The sequence below is a fragment of the Schistocerca americana genome, chromosome 3 (genome assembly GCF_021461395.2).
Source record: "Schistocerca americana isolate TAMUIC-IGC-003095 chromosome 3, iqSchAmer2.1, whole genome shotgun sequence".
NCBI lineage: Eukaryota > Metazoa > Arthropoda > Insecta > Orthoptera > Acrididae > Schistocerca > Schistocerca americana.
In genome coordinates, this window is record NC_060121.1 from 711,825,690 (window position 1) to 711,848,601 (window position 22,912).

Here is a 22,912-nt window from a genome sequence, read left to right on the forward strand (position 1 = left end):
TTATAATGAAAGATCCGTTTTCTCTTTGCTTCTTTGCTCTCTAACGTTTTAGAAGACAATGTCATGGAAGACGTTTTCCCTTGTACCTTCTGTAACACGAAGCTGAACAAGTTTTATTAATTCTGAATCAATCTTTGTGAAATAGCGAGCTATAAATTAAATACGTTAAATAAACCTACACGTTCAGTATTAAAACCGGACAAAGAAAAGACAAACGTTTTCGGGCAAAGGTACGCATACGGTCATTCGCTCCAACTTGTCCATAGGACTGTTGTTACCTGGCGCTGATTTCTGAAGTTGTGGTGTCAGCTGCTACACATGGTAACATGTTAAACTAACGGGTAAGCTTAAAGTTTGAGTTAGGCTGAAAGCTGGACGTTAATATTTCCTTGGATGGTGGCCACTGATTATAATGTGGCATGCATAGTCGAACTCTAGAGACTGAGATATTATGTAGCGAGCGAACAATTGTTGAAAGTAGTATGACGCAGCCTGGCGTGAAGAGAAGCCGCGCGTTAGGGAAGGTCGCAGCCTGCCCTGACCCTGCTAGTGGCGCCAGTAGAGATTTTTGGTATTAATCAAAGATTTTTGGTAATTTGCCTTTTCGCTGCACGTAGTCGTTGCTTGCTTGCGTACTAGAGGGGTTTTGTCAAATGTGTGTATGCATACCCTGAGACTAATAACACTGAGACTAATATTCGTACTTTTGCAGTGGCCAGATACGTGATTAGTGATTACAGACATTGTGAAATATTTAAATTTTTCAAACTGTCCACGGAAAAGAAAGCTCTAAGTAAAGTTTGTCAATGAATGAATGCTCATTTTCAGAATATAATAAACTAAAGGATTTTTATAGATTCCTTTCAATTTTGCACCACTGAAGAATTGTTGAGCAGACCACTCCTGATCATTCAATTTCTATATAAAAATAAACATGGGAGTAGTTGCATCAGCAGTTGAAACCATGCACTGCACTCTGCATGGCTCGCAGTATATCTTTTGAATAATTTTAGCATGTTGCTGGACGTTCAGTTGCAGCGACAAGACGAGGTAAGTTGTCTGTCGCGTAAAGGAGCACTGCAGTATAATTGTTGGGAGACGTTAGAGAATATTTTAAAATTGGCAGTCAGATATCAGAGGGCTGATTTTTCATGATTTGTAGGAAGAGTAATTGATTTCCCTTTTCGTTCTCTGTTAGAACACTTACATCAGATAGTAGGAGGTTCTAGAAAATGTTTGAATACTGAAATATCTGAGTAATTTGTAAGATAATGAAACACCTACAGCCATCCTTATGTTGTTACTGCGTAGCTACTAATTTCGGCGCTCCAGCGCACCTTCTTCAGGCCAACGACTGGTTCCTGCAGGCTACCTGTAACTGTGATGTCTCTCCAAGCATCAACTGACAATTGATGGTTGGAGAGTTTTGAGACAGCGGATCTAAGCCGCATTAGAGGCTGTAAGACCTGAATATGTGTCGGGAAACAGAATACCGTTCTGATATCTGTCGAGATACAAATAGTACCCCCACACTGAATTGTACCAACATGCATAAAAGCGTTTGAGCTCCTGTGTAAAATGTTGAGCAAATAATCCGTAATAGGTACTGTTTTCTATACCGCTATCCTGCACACACTGTCTGTTATTAATAGTGTATATGTCTGATATAAATTCACGCTCGTTGCCATCTGGGAATCTTCACTAAGAAGACTTAGCCTTACTAAAAGTATCTTTGCCATCAATTTGTTAGTTTTACTTCATAAACAAGTCCTTCACATTTTGAACAGTCTTTCAGGGCAACCCTTCGTATACAGGATGTAAAGGAAAATCTTTCCAATCATTTGGGGTCTGCTCCTCCTTCCAAATCATACTAAAAATTTCGCGAACGCAGTTTATAAAATTAAATTTTTTGAACCTGCTAATATCCACGTCAGGATTCAAAATCAAATTATTGTCTTTGTCACCCACATAGCATATATCCAAAACATTATTTGTTCCTGTTGTCTACAACAGATCTGAATTGTGGGTTTCACAAAAACGAGGACAGTACGTAATGCTTATCTAAGCACGATATTTTAAGGAAATTGTTTCGATCCATACGGTACAGCTATACTAATGCCTATAGAATGGTCAAAAGACAGTAATTGATAGATCTGGTAATCAGGACCATTAATAGACTGGTAGGGCTGACCACTGAAAGATGATCTGGATATCCACCTAAAAGATATCATAATAATGTTGCAATGTGAATGTATGAGTATTTACTAAATTTGTTCAATACTGTAACCTCCTCGGAGGAAAGCGTTCATGGATTTCACAGCTTAATAACAATAACAGTAATAACAGCTGTTTCAAACAGTAGTGTACTGTAAGAGGGTTATTACACTAGGTTTTGTATTTGTTTCCATCATAAACAGTATGGTGTCATGGAGGCGAAGAAGTACAATAGCGTTAACCGAATCATCATTAATCATTATGTTGTATAATCACACTTCTCTCTTACTGTTATTTTCTACGTAGTTTCTCCGACTTACATTTCTATAGTGCCCAACACGTCCCGCTGACTTTTTGTGCTTATATCACGCAGAGTCAACGTAGTGAAACATTGTAATAGTCCTGTTCTAACATGTACCTTTCAGAGTCATAGAGGGTGATCAAATATTTTCAATCCTATTCTGTCAGTACCTTTGTATGTCTTTGTGAACAATCAAACGTTTCCAATCATGATACTGACACATTTCACCCACTTTGTATTATTAACGAAGACTGTAGGCTGAAAACTCGATGCGAAAATTACATGGAAATGGTCCCACACGTAAGTGATCCACTAGCTACATTTAATCATGTTTGTATATCTCCTTGACCAGAAAAGAATAAAGGATCAGCATGTAATTGGGTAAATAATTGATGACATTCCCGTAACCTAGTTTACATTCTCACCAGATTCAGTTTGAATTCACACCGCGTCCGACGCTTTTCTGGCGTAACCGGCTGTGGCCACAAAGAACAACCTACAGTGAGAGCTCGTGGTAGAGTGACGCGTTATTAGCGTGGAGTGTTGTATGAGATTTGCGCCAGTTTTTTTGGCTCGTTGGGATTTGAACTAAAAGGGTGTCCGGGAGCATGCTTTTTGGCCATGTGGTATGCAGTCGCAGAGCACATTTGAACACCCAACATTCTATACATACCATTTCCTTCCAAATTAATTTTAGTCGCTCTAATGGCCCTACATCAATGCCAGAATATTACACTACAAGCGCCTTATCATGTAACAGTGATCAACAGACGGCGTTGGTGCTAGCTCCTACGCTCTTTCATTCCAGAAGTGCTTGACAATCAGCGTTGAAATTACACCAGTTTAAGTGCAAACTTAACATTTTCCATATTGTTCTGTTGTGGGGACGCTTCCCCTACGGAAAAAACAAAATGATACTAGTTACGTCTCAACGTTGCTTATCTGTGTAAGTTATATCTCATAATGCTCGAGTTAAAGGGGCAGAATGTACTACGAGCTGTGGGAAAGTAGTTCCAGAAAAATCTGAAAAGATACAAGTAGGAATGTTATTTATATACTGTCAGGTTACAATTTTGTCGGGAATAGGTTTGATTCTGACACGACCGGGAAACAACGTAGAATGTACGTATTAAAGCATTAAAGCACTTGCAATGGAGATGTACCTAGCGTAACAAGAAACCCTTTCTAAACATATCGAAACTAAAGTAATAACCTTTCCCATTTCAACTGAACTGCAGGTCCTTGTCAAATGAATGAAGAACAAATTTATTTCAGACTTCTCTATGCAAAATAAAACTATTCAAGGCACATTTCTAATGGGTTTAATGAAATTACTGCTAGTGTCAAGGCGGCGCAGTAATAAATATGACGAACCTGAGGACAGCCTTCGTCAATCAGGTGTGATATCTGATTCCTGATGGAAGTGGTGGTCATTCCAGAGACATTGATAAACGTATTTTGTGTTTCAAGGAAAGGAAATTGTAACATTAAAGCTTAAACCGAAGGTGTGTCGAGTGCCGTGCCATGATAATAGAGGTGGTTCAAACAACTGCATAAATGCTGAGGACTACATTCTATTGGCATCGCAACTTATAATGTCTGCACCAAGGGAAGAGAGTCATTACAGTAGAAGTAAGTCTTCTACAGAATACCTCAGCTGTGTACTTAATATTTGTCGCTTATTCAAAACAATTTACGTAAAATTTCCACAGACCATAGTTAAAGAAGTTCAGTATAGAATGATAGTTTTTAAATTCTTCTTAAATCTATCATTTGAAAGATCAAAGTCAGATACTTGTCAGAAATGTGAGTTTTTGCTCCTTGAGGTGAAAGGGCACGCACCAGACAACGGAAAAGGTCAGAAGAACACTGTAACTGCATCATAGGAAACAAGAAAGTGCAATGACAAACATAAAGAATGATACGACTTCTTCAGCTATGCCTGGAAACAACACTTGTACATTAGCAGACCGAAAAAATTTTTTATGACTGTGACAGTGGCCTCAGAAGCTTAAGCTTGCAATTCTACATGCATTGTTTCTTTCATCACTTACACATTTGGCGTGGTCTACATACGCCAGCTTTCATTTACGATTTTTGTGTTCACTCTTATGACAGCACTGATGCAGTAATCTGTTTCTAACGTGAGGGTGAAGGATTTCATGGAGCTAGTAATATTGCTTCATGCCTATTCCATGTCCTGAATTGCACATAGAGTACTTTTAATGTAGCTGGCAACAAAAGTAAACTTAAGGTTGGGTTTGACAGCTTTAGTGCACAAAACAAAAACCGTGTACTTTTGTATATGTACACGGTCGTAATGTCTTGTGGCCTGTTTAATTGTACAGTGCGTAAGTATCTGATTTCAGGTCACAGTTTTTTATCTTGTGATTGACATTTTGTCTTAATAGAAAAGTGCAATAAAGTAATCAAGCGCTGGGTACATGATGATTTACAAGAAGAAATTACTCGAACACGTCCTCCTTTACCATTCAACAGAATGAAGGAAAAGGAATTTATTGACTTCCGGGCTGCTGCTGATAAAGTCATCACCACAACAAAGCTGTACATCAGTTCTGCTGCACAAATTAAAATTACGTCACCTGGAATAGTGGGCATCAAAGGGACATTCAGTGACACGGACCGATGGGAAGGTGTAAACATCCTAAAGAAAGGCGAAACTGTTGATGAATTAGTTCACATACAGATTGCAGTAGTAGAAAGTATTCCGCGATAGTACGCTAAAAAGGGACTTGCTTTCTATAGTTCCCTCTATACAACATCATCAGTTTTTCCTGATGTGTAATGATACTGCCCACTGACGATTATTGTTTCGTATTGTGCACATGTTTTAAGACATAAATGGTTGCGTTTTGTCAGTAGTTGTAGCATGATATCTTCGTTGGACTTCGCCCAATTAGCCCAGATAAGTTAACGTGCAAGACACGTTCAGCTCTCTCGATTTTAATTTCCTTTTTCTGGACAACTGTGCTCAATTTTCTCGGAACTTTCTGTATAATATGTAATTCCTGGATGACAGTAAATGTTTAATAGTTTAAAAACATACGTGCTTGTTTCGTATGTCCTACAGTATTGTTTTTTGTTATATCTCAAAATATTACTTTCGATCCTTAGCACGTTTAAAACCAGTTCTTAATTTGTACACGTGACACCGCCTGGTTCAGCTGGGACGCAGGGAAAGCAGATCATCATAATGTGGTGTGATTGTGCCAAAGTTGCTTTACTTGAGCCGAAGATGAGTTTCAAGTTCAGTTTTATACGATTTTCGGTAAGGAAAGCTCATCTACATTGTTTTAAATACAGCTTATAATAGTAAAAGCATAAGGCAACTATAAATGTGATTTTCCCTCTTAGCCCCACGGGCTAATTATGTTTCGAGCTCTCTCGAGATTTTATATGTGCTACCAATTTTATAGTCAGTGGTCAAATGATTTTACGATATACGAAGATATATGAAGTTGGAGTTTCTTTGTGTGGGTTCGTGTCACCTATGCCAAGAATCCATGGGCATGGTGTTCCACCTCCGTAGTATATGAATGCTGTCAGTATCTGCTCCGAATTGTATTTGGGGGGAAAGGAAGTTCCTGATAGCCGAGATTTTGTGTTTCATGATCAGTAGATAGTGTTTCCCTCATTCTTCGTACAGTCGTGTTGCACATGTGGGAGTCGCTGGAAATTAATGTTACTGTAACACGGGCGCTATATCTCAGTAACTGAATATGCATCACCCCCCCCCCCCCCCCCTCTCTGTGTCCAGGTGGCATCAGGTTTGCGTAGCTAACATATGTATATATGATTCAAGTTCTATATGAAAAGCTTCTTGAAAAATTTGTGTGTCTAAACTGTATGAAACACGGGTTGAATATATCAGTTTTATCCAGAATATAGAGTTCGGCTACGCTAGTTATCCTTAATAGTCATGTACATTATTCAAGTACCGGTATGGAGTTTATCCTTTTAGAAGTATTGGAACTGACTGCATGCCTTTCCTTTTTACTTCAGTTATTAAATATCGAAGTTTGAAATTCGTTTCGAGATTTTGAGGCATGGGTTAGTGAAGTATGGAATTTAATGTTTCCTTACGCATCACATTAGAAGCTCACATCACACTAATTTCAGGCGATATTTGCTGGCATTAGCGCCACAGTTCTAACTGAAGGTGAGTCGAGACATGGGAGCAGATGTAGATACGTACGAAAGGCATTTAATGCAGTCAAGCTGCGCTGCGGTCATGAAAGGACGTGTTACGTTTTATGGAAAACGATAGATGAGTCGATAATCAGCAGTGAGCACGTGAGTTTAAATTTCACTTCAAGAAGAAGATATTATTCATTACAGTACGTTTCAGTATCTGATTCAGAACTGTAGTTATGTCTAGTGTAATAGAAGACATAGAAAATTTCTCTGGGTTTCAGTTCACGCCCCTCAAAACACAAATTTTTGTCAAAACTATCTTGGGAGCGTAATGTAGCTTACTGGTAAAGTAAATAAACTTTATTCCAATCCGCATTTTATGGTAGTGAAACATGGACTGTGGGTAAACCTGAACAGAAGAGAATCACAAAAAATGAGTTGTGGTGCTGTAGATGCATGTTGAAAGTTAGGTGAACTGTTCAGGTAAGAAATGACGAGGTTCTGCGCAGAATCGGCGACAAAAGCAATATATGGAAAATAATGAACAGAGAAAGGGGCACGATGGTAGGACGTCTGCTAAGACATCAGGGAATAGCTCCCATTGTACTAGAGAGAGCTGTACGATACAAAAACGATAGAGGAAGACACAGATTGGAATATATCCAGCAAATAATGGAGGACGTAGTTTGCAAGTGCTACTCTGAGATGAAGAAGTTGGAGCAGGAGAGGAATCCGCGGCGGGCCGCTTCAAACCAGTCAGAAGGCTGATGAAAAAAATCTTCCGTGTAGCTCCTTCAAAGCGTCTGAAGCAGCGATTTAAACCTTTGATCACTCTATAATTGTCCAAGTGTCTAGACAGTGAAGGTACTATATTAAATTTCCTAGACAGTGCAGCAGAAGTAACGATCGTAATTCAATAGTTATTAAAGGAGCTGTAGATGAAGATGTAATGAACAGAGTACTTTACAAATCGCATTTAAAATTTACTTACGGTAGCTGGGCAGCTTCAGTGGTGCATAGGATCTAATAGAAAGTTACATCAGAATCCGTGTGACTAGTGATAGTGCATGCCAAGAATTAAACATTGCGTTATGTATTGATATTAATATTAACAATTAATGTTTCTGAGAATTCTGTGATTCATTTATTTTAAGACTTAAGCTTATGATTAAGTTGTAATTAATTTTATTACTAAGAATTTGTATGCGAATTGTGTTTAGTTCACTGGATGTATAAGAAAATGTATAGATTTTTATCGATATCTTAGTAAATTGGTAGTATGTCCATATGTGACACAGTGTGAGCAGTACAGGAAGGTGAGTCAAAACCAACTTCAAAATAGGAAGTAAGCACAATGATATTTTTAAAACGAATTGACAGTCCAAACACCGTACCTAGCTTTGGTTATTTCATTTCACAGGAAACTCACGAAAAAATGTACACAGAAATGTAAGTTCAGTCATGAACAAAAACTGAGGCAGCTTTACAGCAGGTGATCGAATAACCTGTCATCATTGAAGCCACTGAGTAGTGCTCCGAAATGCGTCTTCTGGTGCATTTCCATCTTGTTGATTTAGAAACCACTGGACACAACGGCCGGAGTAACATCTCTGGGTAAAATACGCTGCTGTGGGGTTCTCACCCACGTTTACTGCCTGTAATTCGTATCCTAACAAAATTTTTGAATATTTATTTCTATCTCTAGCAGTTGCGACACAAAGGAATTACAGACATTCGCTGTAAGTGGGTATTGATTTAAATCAATGGGGAAGGTTGAAGACTTGTGCCGGACCAGATTCGAACCCAGTTCTCCCGCTCATTAAGAGGATGCGCTGACCACTGCGCCATCCGGAAGCAGTAGGCATCGTAGCTGCACGGACTACCCTGGAACACCTCCTGTCAGACACAAATGCTCATTCTGTCACACACTACGAATTTAGTGCTCCTTGCCCATTATTGTCATTACTCGCGCCATTTCGCCGATTCCAATCAGAGTCCGATCGGGTCTGGTGTGCATTCGCATTGAAGAGATCACTGGCCGTTCCCGCCTCTGTTATATATAGGCTGTGTCTGTTCTTTCGCACATGTCCGAAAGAACAAACACCACCTATACCTAACAATTCTTTTTATTACGCCCGGTTTTAGAAGGGTAAAAAACAATTAGAACTGGAGATGAACCGAAAAGTTTAGGGTCTAAGCCTCATTTAATCTAAAAGGAACTGTGCTAATTGATAACATCACACATATTTTGATGTATGAACTACACTGAAATCAACATGGATCTAAGGTTCTACGTTTCAAAAGGTTTCACACTTAAGTATAAAAGTAAATTCTAATAATTATACTTGAATCTAAAGCCGTGTAGCTAAATTCGATATTTACTGGGTTAACGTATGACTTCCCATAATACGATAAAATTGTATTTTATGAAACAATTTATACAGAACATCTGTCTGTGACATACACATTTACCAACGAAAAAGAGAGACACCCAAACGAAATGGTCGGATGCCAATGAAACTTTGTAGATGTACGTATCATTGGCAGGTCTACAAATTATTACAGTTAGGGTTCTAAGGACAGATAGAACGGCAACCTTTTGCACTAGTATTGTTCGTGTTTAATGTTATCAGGCATGGTAGGATATTAAGTGGTGTGTGAAGAACATCGAGATCCTGCTTACTCGTGTGTGAGACAGCGTTTTGAGCACCTGGCAGTGTGAAAGTGGTCTCATTGTGATCTGTATTTAGGCATGTTGGACGAATTATGCAATATCCAGATTTTTTGTGCAATTGGATGTGACAGTGGCAGGATGTTTTACTGCATAAGAACGTGAGGACAGGCATTTCTCGTTAAGGTTCCGGTCTCTCACGTCTGACCACCGCTAGGTAGGATCGTTGTAGCGCATTGTAGCCTCTTCACATCCACGCCTCCCATCCGTGAACAAGTAGTAGAATGCCTGAAACATTCTGTGCCATCCCGCACCATCGGTCGGAGACCAGCAGCAGCTACACTATAGACTTACCACCCCGTTTTTTAGCACTAAAACACGCATATGGCTGCGTTTTAAGAGATGTCATGACTTTGATGTATGGATGGCTGATGAATGGCGTCGTACTGAGTTCAGCGATGAATCGTGGTTGTGCGTTACCTCGGAGAGCCATCCTCGGCGAGCATCCTCTCTCTTGGAGAGAGGTCCCGTTGTTCCACTGTTCTGGAGAAGCATAGCAGTGCTTCTCCGGGCGGCATGGTGAGTGGTATAATCGAATACGACTTCATGTCACAACTGGTGATGGTTGAGAGTTATCTGGCGGCATAGCTGTGCTTCCGAACGCTCTGCATCATGTTACCTCTCTAGTGACAGCGTTGCGGTGCCCTTTTTCAATAGGATAATGCTTATCCCAAGTGGCACATGTCTTTATTAACTCCGTGCGTGAAGCTGAGGTACTCCTATGGCACTAAAGTCCCAGATCTGTTCCCGATAGAACATGTGTGCGATCAACTCAGATGTCTACCTCGTCCCAGTGCAAGTATCCACAATATCAAGGAATAGTCGCAACAGTTGTGAGACAAGACTTCTGGATATCAAGGTGAAATGGAACGCCTCCAATATATCATAATAATCTATATATTATTATTTCGGATGGTATAAATTGTCTTCTCTTCGGATTTTGCCTCACGAGAGGATGCGACAGCTTTATGTGACACATCCCAACTGAATTAGTTCCTGAATCCAGGCCACAGCGAGTGCTACTTTGTGCTTAAAGTGGGGCCATACTGCCAAATTCTTTGAAAATTTGACTCGGTACGTTAATCACTGAAACGACACCATATACCCTATCAGACCATGAAATTTAGATTCGTTTTCTCCAGTCCTTTCTGGTTTTCCACTTTTTTGACAAGGAACGTAAGAGGGGCGTTCAATAATTAATACGACGATTTTTCCTCGGCCACTTCTCGTTGGAAAAAAAAAGTGAAATTTCTTGAGGGACATCACTGAATATCCCTTCCTTAACCCCTGTAGTTTCATGACGTTCCTATAGGTAGCGGCGCTATTCGCAGACTTCAAAATGGAGTCTGTAATTGGGGTACGTTGCAAGCAGAGCGGAAAACGAGACCATCGAGGATATTTGTAGACGCTTGCAGAATGTCTACGGACAGGGTAGTGAACAAAAGCACGATGAGTCTTTGGGCGAGACGTCTGTCATCATCGCAACAAGGTCGCGCAAACCTGTCCGATCTCCCTCGTGCCAGCTGGCTACACACTGCCGTGACTGTTTCAATGCTGGAACCTGCGGGTCTCAGTCAAACATCTGACTTCTCAACTGGAAGTCTCTGTTGGTGATGAAACATGGGTTCATCACTTCGAACCGGAAACAAAACAGCAATCCATGTAGTGGAACCACAACAAATCTCCTCCGAAGAAAAAGATCAAAGCCGTATCCTCAGTCGGTAAGGACTGAGTGATTAGTCTGTTTGGTGTCCTTCCTCTTGGCCCAATGGTGAACTCTGGAGCATATTGTGCTACCCTCAGGAAATTAAAGAAACTTCAGTGTGTTGGTAGCAACAAAAATGCGAACTAACTTCAGCATGGCAACGCAAGCTTTGCACAAATCTTCATTGGACTACTCTTCCTAATCACTCAGCAGATTGGATCTCGCACCATCCGACTTCCATCTGTTTAGCCAAATGAAGGATGCACTTTGCGGGAACCAGTATGCGGATGGTTATGAAGTTACTGATGCATCGCCGGCCGGAGTGGCCGAGCGGTTCTAGGCGTTACAGTCTGAAACTGCGCGACCGCTACGGTCGCAGGTTCGAATCCTGCCTCGGGCATGAATGTGTGTGATGTCCTTAGATTAGTTAGGTTTAAGTAGTTCTAAGTTCTAGGGGACTGATGACCTCAGAAATTAAGTCCCATAGTGCTGAGAGCCATTTGAACCATTTGAATTGATGCATCAAGACGTTTGTTCCAGCTTCGACCAGTAGAGTGGTACCATGCGCGCAGGCAGGCTCTCCCAGTAAGACGACGTAATCAGAGCGAACTGAATGGATATTATATTGAAAGACAGGGTTTGTAGCCAAAAGTGGGGAGTCCTGAATAAAATCAACATGCTTTCAGAAAAAAAGTGTTTCATTACTCGTTGAGCCGCCCTCTTACTGGGTGCTTATAATTAAAGCGTAGCTATTCACGGAAGTCCAGTGTGGCTAGTAATTACCTAATGACAGAGAAAGGTGGTAGATACGCTAACGCGTTAAAGAACCGATCTGCGCTGGAAGAAAGTTGTTTCCTATCTCGTCCACCAGGAACAAATCTGGCACTGTACATCGACTCTTCGACGTCTTCGGTGCCCATATTGAACGAACTGTGTAAGCGGCCGTTAATAATATAGCAGACATAATGCCTGTCTCACTTTTTTGACTTTTTCTCCAATGTCCTTTTACTAATCCATTACATATGGAAACATTTACAAACGTCTCTCTTGTATTCACAAAGTCACATATGAACCTGGTGGTCAAAATCGGAACTAATTTTTTTCCAGCGTAAATCAGTTCTGTGTTAACGTATTAGAACATCCACCAAGTTCTGCCATGCCATAATCACAGCCTGAACTAGATCTCTGTGAGTAGTTGTACTTTAATTATAACTACCCAATACGTATCTTCTATGAGTGAAATTTCCGTAAGATTCTAGAGCGTAGAAGGTGATGTAATTATCCTCAGTATGAAATGAAGAGTGGCAAATAACTACTAATTAAAAACTCCTTGTATTGGGCAGTGTTCCTAAGAGGCCATTTTCCATACTCACGTAAGCTGACAATTCCTTAGCATACTTTTAGAAATCGTTTCTTACTTTCTAAACACTGATGCAATATACTTGTCCCAAGCACGTCTTATGTTCCCTGCTTTATTCTACTAAGTAATAAGTGATATAGTAATTTCTGTTAAAGTAAGCTTGATTAATGAAAGCCAGCCCTATGACCCAACAGATGCGAAAGTCCTCATTCAGATACAAGTATCACGAGTGAAAGACAAAAACGAAGTGGCAAATGTCCCAAATGCCTGGTAGATTCCGAACTTTGCAGTCATACAGTTGATACTATTAATGATTGTAATTATATTTAAAGATGTCTGAAACATAGCGAAATATAACGTGCGTGGATCACTTTCTTCCATTGCGATTGCAATTAAAATTTATTTATTTGGTTTATCGTATGGCATACATCACAAACCTTACACATTTTATACATAGAATGATTGCAGATCGACATCAAGACATTTAATGCAATCGATTACCTCTACTGTTGCAGCGAGGATATCGTTGAAGGTTCCCTTGTAGGCTCGAACCACTATGTGTCGGACTGTTTGTTTTCCAGCGCCGCAATCGCAATTTGGTGTTGGTTTCGTTCCCCATTTGTAGAGGGCGTCAGCATATCTTCCGTGGCCAGTACGCATGCGGTTTAGAGTTGTCCACACTTCGCGTGACTGGTTGTAGCCAGGCGGTTTCTCAGATGTCATGTAACTTTAGCATTTTGGTGGACAGTTTTCATGCCTGTGTTGTTTCTACGGATAGTCGACATCAAAGTTGGAGTTCGTCATCTCTTTAGCAGAAACTAATGCCGGTATTCTCGATTTAAGTCTCCTGCGCTCCAAGTATGGGCAGCTGTGGGTTATTACACTTACGCTCATAAATTAAGGACAATGCTGATACAAAGTGAAACAAAGCTCTGGATGTCGGTTTACGGGTTTAAATTACCTTGAGGTATGACCATGCGGTGCATTTGACCTGCGGTCGTGGCATGGTGGCGCTGGCAGCAGTCCACATACGCAGAAGTGTGTTGGTGCATGTAAGAGTACGGTGTAGGGAGTAGGTATACAGACGTTTTCAGACGTGCTAATCGTGATTGTGTGTTGCAAATGGCTCAAAGAACACATACTGATGACGTTATGAGGGGTAGAATATGAGAGGGACTGGAGGCTGGTCAAACACAGCAGGTCGTAGCACGGGGCCTCTGTGTGCCACAAAGTGTGATCTCGCGAGTATGACAACAATTCCAGCAGACAGGAAACGTGTCCAGACGCTGCAGAACGGCACGTCGACAGTATACAACACCACAAGAAGACCGATATCTCACCATCAGTGCCCGCAGACGGCCACGGAGTACTGCAGGTAGCCTTGCTCGAGACCTTACTGCAGCCACTGGAACGATTGTCCCCTGACACACAGTCTACAGACGACTGAACAGACATGGATTATTCACCCGGAGACCTGCAAGGTGAATTCCACTGACCCCTAGTCTCTGGAGAGCCCGTAAAGCCTGGTGTCAAGAACACAGTATATGGTCGTTGGAACAGTCGTCCCAGGTTATCACACGGACGAGTCCAAGTATAGTCTGAACTGTGATTCTCGCCGGGTTTTCATCTGGCGTGAACCAGGAACCAGATACCAACCCCTTAATGTCATTGAAAGGGACCTGTATGGAGGTCGTGGTTTGATGGTGTGGGGTGGGATTATGATTGATGCGCGTACATCCATGCACGTCTTTGACCGAGGAACTGTAACAGGTCTGGTGTATCGGGACGTCATTTTCCACTAGTATGTCCGCATTTTCAGGGGTGCAGTGTGTCCCACCTTCGTCCTGATGGATGTTAACACACGACCCCACCGAGCTGCCATCGTGGAGGAGTACATTGAAACAGAAGATACCAGGCGAATGGAGTGGCCTGCCTGTTCTCCAGACCTAAACACCAACGGCACGTCTGGGATTCTCTCGGTCGACATATAAATGCCCTTCTTCAAACCCCTACGACACTTCAGGAGCTCCGACAGACACTGGTGCAAAAATGGGAGGCTATACCCCAGCAGCTGCTCGACCACCTGATCCAGAGTATGCCAACTCGTTGTGCGGCCTGCGTGCGTGTGAATGGTGATCATATCCCATATTGATGTCGGGGTAAATGCACAGGAAACAGTGGCGTTTTGTAGCACATGAGTTTCTCGACGATTTTCTCAACTTATCACCAATACCGTGGACTTAATTATCTGCATCGTGTGTGTTCCGTATGTGCCTATGCTAGTTGCGCCAGTTTTGTGTAGTGCCACGATGTGTGGCACCACATTCTGCAGTTATATTTAATTTTTGAGAATGAGCGTAGTTATCTTGTTGAACTCACTGAGAAGAGCGATTTTTCACCGCATATCCGAGGGTGGTATGTGGCTCAGGGTTGGCAGCCATACACTGAGCGTAGATTTTATTGTGCCACTGATAATGCGCATGGTGTCATTTAATACTAAATGCGATTAAAAATAATAATAAGACGAAAAGACGGTGTTACACGGTGTGCTCGTCGCTAAGCTCACCTGGGCCCAGCGGGCGATGGAGGTGGTGTGGTACTCCGTGTTGTTCTGCGCTAAGCAGTCTCCGACTGGGACGGCCGCCGACACGCCGATGGCACCCATGTTGGTCTTCACTCCGTCCAGGTAGGCGGTCGCTGTGCACGCCGAGTCAGCTGTCTGAGCATCGACGCAGTACGTCTGCGCACAGACAACAAAACTGTCGTTACACTAGGATTCCGAGTTCACTTACCATACGTCATTGGTTGCCTTGCTATATCAATTAGCCGGAATGATTATGTTATATATATATATAGGTGGCACTGGTAGCCACGTTCGCCAAATCGTGTAGCTCTTAATCGAGTGGTGACGGAATCGATCTCAGATGCGGGCGTGAGTGTGGATCTAGACCTGTATAAACTGTAAAATTAGGAACACCTCAGTCGCATGTATTTTGAGTGTTATTTATTTATGCGACAGTTTCTGCAAGCAGTTTTTATTTGATGAACGAAGGGATCGCGTTTGGTTGAAATTAGGAGTCTACAGATACCAGTTACTTAATGCTGGCAGATATTTCGACTACACATGAGATTCAATTCCTCCTATACCTTGGTTGGGGCTCTGGAGATGGCGCAGTGAAACGCCGAAACTCTTCGCATGAAACTAGACCTATACGCCCTTCGAGTTATGTGTGCAGTGTTTGCACCTGTTCGGACTGGAATGCTAGCATATCACAAACTATTTTATACTCCGGGCAACGGTTTCTGTTGACAGACATAATGAGGAAGAACTCCGTTCACAGCTCGTAAAATTGTTCTCTATATGTCGTTCGTGCGGGCCGCTTTTGCCTCGCCCTGCAATGAGTTTCCCTGTTGTCACGATGCAGGCAAATTTTAAAGAATGGGCCACTTTTTCTTTACCTTTCGCTTGCCATAATTTTGACGATATTCTCTGAATAGTAACTTTCGACTAGGAGCGATGGATATACCTACGATCTTTTGACATTGCTCACTTGATGATGTATCTTAAAGCTGTGAAACCGGTCGTGTCTTAACGAAGAACAGTTTTACCTGCTGTGAGCTGAGTTCTTCCTAGCATCATACTTAAGCATATCAGTTTCTGTTGTAAAACAGTGGTTCTTCAGTTGTGGGTGCGACCACAGTCGGAAAAGGGGTGGGGGGTTTCGAAGTTGAGTAACGTACAAGGTGGGCTAGGTATGTTAAAAACAATGAAAGAAACCACGGTCGTATTTTTAGCATTGTTTGAAACGATGTGAGCGATGTCGGCCGTCGATGGAATCCCCCGTTATCAACTGCGCTGTGACCGTACCCCTAACAGTATCGCGCTCAGAGCAAGCTTTGCCTCCTCTATCTCGACGCCTCCGTACAGTCTGCCAGACTTCGCTATTAAGACTTGACTGCAGTACGGAACGGTTCCTGGTAGGTGACAGACATTAAGACACCTGAGGTACATCGGCTGGCGGAGGGCAGGAAGATACGTCAAAGACGAAAACGAGAAGATACGACGAGAACTACTTATAGCTAGGCTTCGTGAAAACTAAATCAATGGTGAAGAATGGCTGCAGTGGGTAAGCTATTTAACCGTTCTAATTGCTGGATGAAGCCTAAAATGTTAAAGATACAACTAGAAACCAAATGTTTTGAGGTAATGAGAAAACAGAAGGATTTATTCTATCAGGAAACGAAATAATTTATTGTGTACTGTACCTGGAAGAGTTTTGTGAACCGACCAATGTGACTTCGATGGCCGTTTTAGACTCTTACCAGAGTTCGCATAGGACTGCTAAATGAAAGAAACTACACACGCTTGCAGAAACTCAGGTTTTAGCATCAGTGATCGATACAGAATCAACAATGTCTGGTGACTCATTTGCTCCACAATTGAAAAGCATTCTTATCTCTGCTGATACATCGGGTAGAACAATTGTAAGGATATCTGAAAATTTATTCGAGCAGGTAATCTATAAATTGCGTTAACAACTGTTTTACACTTCAAGTGGACGAAGTGACTGGTATTCGTAAAGATTTGATCGCTTACGTTAGTTTCGCTAAACCCTTTTTGACATGATTAATAAATATTTAATCAAAATGGGATATCATGGAAAAGTGCAGTGTAGTATGCACAGATGGAGCTCGGTCAGCGTCTGGAATTCACGATGCATTACAAGCAAGAATTAATGCCAAAGAACGTGATATCACCGACTGGTAGAATAGTCTGCTCACACAACCACTTTCAGACGTCGAACCATCATCAGGTTCATTAAAATTTTCACTGCCGAAATATAAAACCTTTTTAAAGGAACACCCCGCCATATGACTGTTTAATGTTAATTTAAATGCAACCCCGGTTTTGGCTTTATACGCCATTTTGAAATATTTGATTTTACATCATTAACACATATATATCATGACACTTAACATGTTGTCAAGCTCAGAGTTGGCCGTGAATTAAGGAAAATGGACAGCTTCGAGCTTGACAACATATTTAGTGCCCTGCAGTATATGTTAAAGACATAAAATTAACTCATATCTAAACATAAATTACGTCATCAGTCTATAAAAAATGTGCTAAGGAGTGTACTCATTCAAGTTACAACTACAATCGACATTTAACGCTGTGAACAGATTTACACCAAATAGAAGCGAAAACATATGAGGCAATAAGAACCATAAGGGCCAAAGGCGCGTCGTCGTTGATTCTGGGATTGTAGCGTGTATGCATGCTCCTGACATCTGTTGATCTTACGGTGAATCAGCTTTATCAGTGCTGTGCCCTTACAATGTATATACGAAAATTTGCGAAAAACCCATTTCTCTGCATCAATTACACATGGGCCCAAAGTATAAATTTTCATTGCTAAAGGAACGCTCACTGATTGCACTGAAACCCGGTTTCTTCATGGGAGCTGGCGAAAATCAACCTTGAAACATGGAGGCTTAGAAAAACTTGAGCTTTAGTTTAGAAAATCAAGCTTGAAACACGCAGACTTAACAAAACTCTTAAATATCATGCCCGAAGTGAACAAACAGTTTTATCTGAATCTCAAGCCTGATAATGTGCTTAATATAGACGATGATAACGAGGAACATGAAGCGTTGGAATAGGTCACAATTATGGGTATGTTACATTTAGTACGTGTTCTTTAAGTTCTGATTATTGTTTCGCATTATTTATAAGCTACACAACAGTCAAAAATAACCTGTTGCAACTAGACTATATATGAGAATTTTTGGATTAGCGTTATAAAAATAATCCAGAATGTTAATTAAAATTTCTTAATTTTATAAGAAATAAAGAGGGTGCTCAGACTTGGCTAAAAGGAAACAAGTCAGACCTATGAGACTGTTTTTCTAGAACGAAATTATCACTCTGCAGGGGACTGTGCGCTGATATGAAACTTCCTGGCAGATTAAAACTGTTTGCCCGACAGAGACTCGAACTCGGGACCTTTGCTCTAGAGAACTTGCCCGCTAAAGGCAAAGGTTCCGAGTTCGAGTCTCAGTCCGGCACACGGTTTTAATCTGCCAGGAAGTTTCAACTGTTTTTCTGAAAACTTTTTGTCTGTACTTTGGGCGCTTAGGGTTTTAGAGTCTCTTATTAAAGATGAAAAAACAGATACAGTATGGACTTACTGTATGGTACACCGAGAGGCTCTGGCCGCTAAAATAACTTAGCCCATTTCCTCATGAAGTATTGCAAAAGCTAAAGAAACAGTTAAAATTATTAATCTAAAAATTCGTAAATTCAAGGCTTTTTCAAGTGCTATGTGAGGAGATGGGTTCTTATCACACTCAATTGCTCTTTTCTTAGTAATGCTCGATGGCTTTAAAAGGCTGAAGTACTGAAACGAAAGTTCGAGCTGAGGAATAAGGTATTCTGTTTCTTAAAGGAGAAAAGTCACTCTCTGGCAGACTGTTTCAGCAACGGAAATTTTCTATTGAAAATGGCTCATCTCATCGTCAGTTTTGACAAATGAAGTAGTCTTAACACTTCAAGATAACCAGGCAACTGAACTATCTTAAAATAAAAAAGTGAAGGCGTCCTTATAGCAATCAGAGCTGTTGCGAAACGGAATGGAAAGTGACATGCTCCATTTATTCCCCATTCTAGTGCCAAAGTCAGAGGTAAAAGCTATTCTGATACTTCGAATGGACGTTTAAGCCAGCCTTCTTCTTAATCCTTTAAGACGGAAAGTTCGCTTCGAAATATATTTAAGCTTCGGATTTTAAGAACTAAATTTGATTAAAAATTAATTCAACTTTGCGGCTAGACTATCATGTCGAAATATAAAACAGCAATAAAAGTTAGTTAATCTTACTTGTGACACTTCACTGAAGAAGAAATGTAACGAATTTTTTTATTTATTTTTTATTTTTGGCGACTTACTATCAACAATTTCTATCACTGAGCCAAAATGCAGCCGAGATCCTGAATCCTTTTGCAACAACATAGCTTTCAGAGATAGTTTTCATAGATGTGAAAGTTGCAAAGCCAAATTATCGTTCAAACCTAAATGTAAGGAAAGAATTTGTAGTGGCTATTTCTACTGTTACACCACGTCCATAGAAACTTTCTTCTCAAAAGCAGGCTCATTCATCACAAAGAACTTCGTAATATAAAATTTTAATGCCCTTGTAATCCTTGTTTTCTGAACTGTACGTGTCGTTCATCTCAGATCTTACGAATAAATGAATATAAGATAAAGATAATTAACTTTCCGTATTATACCTATAATAACTGATTTAATCTTGATTTCTATTGAGTAGAAGTCCATCTAAATTCACGTTCGTAAACCAGAGCATCAGGCAATCAAAATATAAAATCAGGTTATTTCATTAATAATATGGGCTGGAGGGCTGATACTATTTTTTTCGTGAAAAGGGGGGGGGGACCAGAGGAAAAATTTTTGGGAAAAATGGTCTAAAGTGATAAAGAAACATCTGTTGGGAAACGGACAGATTCTCTTGGAGAATAAAAGACATACAGATACGTGATAAGGATCTATATGTCAATTGAATTTCGTGTCGTTCGTGGGGCAGACTGTCAGTTCGGTATGATGGACAACATCTTGCTGTAATTGTGGATAAAAAATGTAAGTTAATGTGGACAAGCAGAAGAAACATTCGCATACAGTATTAGGATCTGAGTCACGGATATTAATTAAAGTCTGCTCTGCCCCCTAAGATTTTCTCCATACCTACTGGATTACAAGGGCGGTGCCCCGACATTAGTGTCCTAACAATACGACGCAATACCAAAACGAAAAAAATTTCAAAATTTTCCTGCTTTGTTAAGTACAAGCATTTAGTGTGTATTGGCAATTTCTCTGGCAGCTGAGATCCGAGTATCTTCGACAACAATATTCCTAATAGATGTGTGTTTTGTGAAGTGCGTCAAAAAGACAGGTTATCATTTCGAGTACTTCACGGAAGTATATAAATCTCGTTCATGAACGTACGGGCAACAAGGTGGTTGTTGACCTAACAGGAATCGGTGGAGTCTTATGTGGCATATTTGAGAAACTCGGATTTCATTAAGGCATTTATTGTGTTGAGTAACTTTTTAGTTCTCAAGAAGAATAAAGAAATCTTTGTTGATTGGATGAAGGATTTAGTTGGTACTAAGTAAAAATAGGCAACTGAGTCTTATCAGCTTCTATCACATTAGTGTGATGAATTTTGATTAGTAATCAGAAAGATAATAACAACTTTGCTACCACTATCAGACTGAATATACCTGTTTTAATGCAATGTGGCCATGTTTTATATGTTTAGCTTTGTATTTGCCGCCGATATTCATTCAATATGTTGTGTAGTTACTGAAATCTATAACTTCCTAAATTCGTAATCCTCACTGTGACACTGTTCACAAGTGCTGAAAGTGTTTTTCTTACACTATCAATTAAACGGTCAATGGAACGAAGGTGAATAATTTCAAAATCGAAATTTAAGTCTTGAAAAATACATATAGCTTGTTACCTAAAGCCACATTTAATAAAGTGTGTAGCATGCAAGTATAAGTAACCGTAAGGTAACTGGTCCGATTATCGGTGGTTGTAACTTTTTATTCAAATAATTTTTTTATTTTCAAATGGAAATGGTATTTAAGAAATACTGAATCCTAATTTTGTCAAAACATTAACTTCCTTTTATCTAATTACTAATTGCATGAAAATATGAGTATTCAGAATACAACAATACTTTGTAAGAAATTCTAAAAATGAAATAGAATATGAAAACTTTTGTATTTGCAGAGCAGTGGTTTCAAACCTGGAGGTAATTACGCCCTCAGAGGTAAAATGACTTCTTCTGGGGAGTAAAAACTAAACGATTCCATTGTATCAGTCCAGAAACTAAATAATCTACAAAAGATAATTAGTCATCATAGTTTTGTAAGACTCTAATTTTGGTTATATACGTTATCTATAATTACTTTTTCTCAGTTAGTAGGATCAATGCGATGGACGTAGGAGTTCCTTACGTAGTCCACCCGCTACGCAAGTGTGTTGTCCTTTGTCCCGTACACCGCTGATGATAAAAGTGAGACATGTACGTAACAAATGTTAAATATCTCAAGAAAATTACTTGTCCAAGCTGTAGATGATACCTTGCAGCAATGCAGAAATATCCTTATTACTCGCTTCGAAACAGATAAATGAATTAATTGACAGCAAAACACAGCAGTAAGTACATAAGGGCTACTACAGCGTTGTACACAGTTTTGTTATTGTTATTATTACTGTTAGAGCGGTGAGCCACAAAGCATTAAAAGCCTGAAGTTATCCTATTTCTGCCAGTTCAGAAGTAAGGAGTACAGAATTGCAGTGATTTATGAACAGTAAGTACAGTGCACACATCTGAACTTGTTGGATTGTAAATGGGGCTGCGGAGTGCAGGTCAAGTAAGTGCCACAATGGAGAGGAGTTATGCAGGGGAAGCATGTTTTGTAACAACTGTGTACCCTCACTGTGGTTAGATAGCTTTCTTTTCTGAGGAGTTGTGGGTAGCACTTGTGATGCACCTCGAATTCCTTCATCATTCATTCTAACCGATTCACACACACACACACACACACACACACACACAAATAAACTAAATATCATTCATCTTTAATCATTTTGAAAAGAAAAGTGCTTCAAGAATAGTCTTTCATTCTGCATCTTAGTTAGGTGCTGAACTTGGTGATAAGGTGGTGGAGGAGAGCAACGATTGGCGAGTGGGGAGTGGGGGGAGGAGGGTACTAGCTAATGTCTGTTTGCACTCAGGGTAATGGTCTACAAACACTGTTCTAGACATTGAACAGTATTATCAATGTACAAAATTTTTCTGTTTATCAGTAAGTCGTCTCGCATATCTACACAATATTTTAACTTAACTGTATGCGATTATTAATTAAAATACATAGATCTATTTTTCTAAATGAAATTATTCAATACAGCTACATTAGCATTTGCATTTTATGAGGAATAAAGAATTTAATTTAAATAGCCTACGACTTCGCAATTGCAAGATCTTTACGATAAGTAGCAACTTTGTTGCTGTCACAGTCGTCACGGTTTCGAGATTACATGCCTTAGGAATTGGACATCCAGGAATGCACTTTCAGATCCTGCAAAATGACGTGAAATGGACGGAGTGGGTGCGATCAGCCACAGGGAAAACTCTGGGGCGATTTAGAACACCTGTAGCCCCACGTAAAGTCAGAATGAAGCAACACATAACAGAAATTCACAGGAATGCTGCTCGGTTTTTTTTTTACCGATCCTTTCGATCAACACAGTATTCTTACTGAAGAGCATCGTATGTTTAAACTCCAGTTCATGGAGGAAAGAAGACAATCTTTCACCGAAACACTAACGGGGACATTTAGTGACCTTGCATTAACGA

General features: G+C 40.3%; 1 protein-coding gene across 1 annotated transcript in view; it reads right to left on the bottom strand.

Moving 5' to 3' along the window:
• Nucleotides 1-22,912, bottom strand: part of LOC124606812 (membrane-bound alkaline phosphatase-like) — a 146,158-nt gene that overhangs the window by 64,393 nt on the left and 58,853 nt on the right. The window contains exon 4 of the mRNA XM_047138880.1: nucleotides 15,033-15,206. Within this exon, the coding sequence (XP_046994836.1) occupies nucleotides 15,033-15,206 (174 nt within the window). The remainder of the gene's footprint in view (nucleotides 1-15,032; nucleotides 15,207-22,912) is intronic.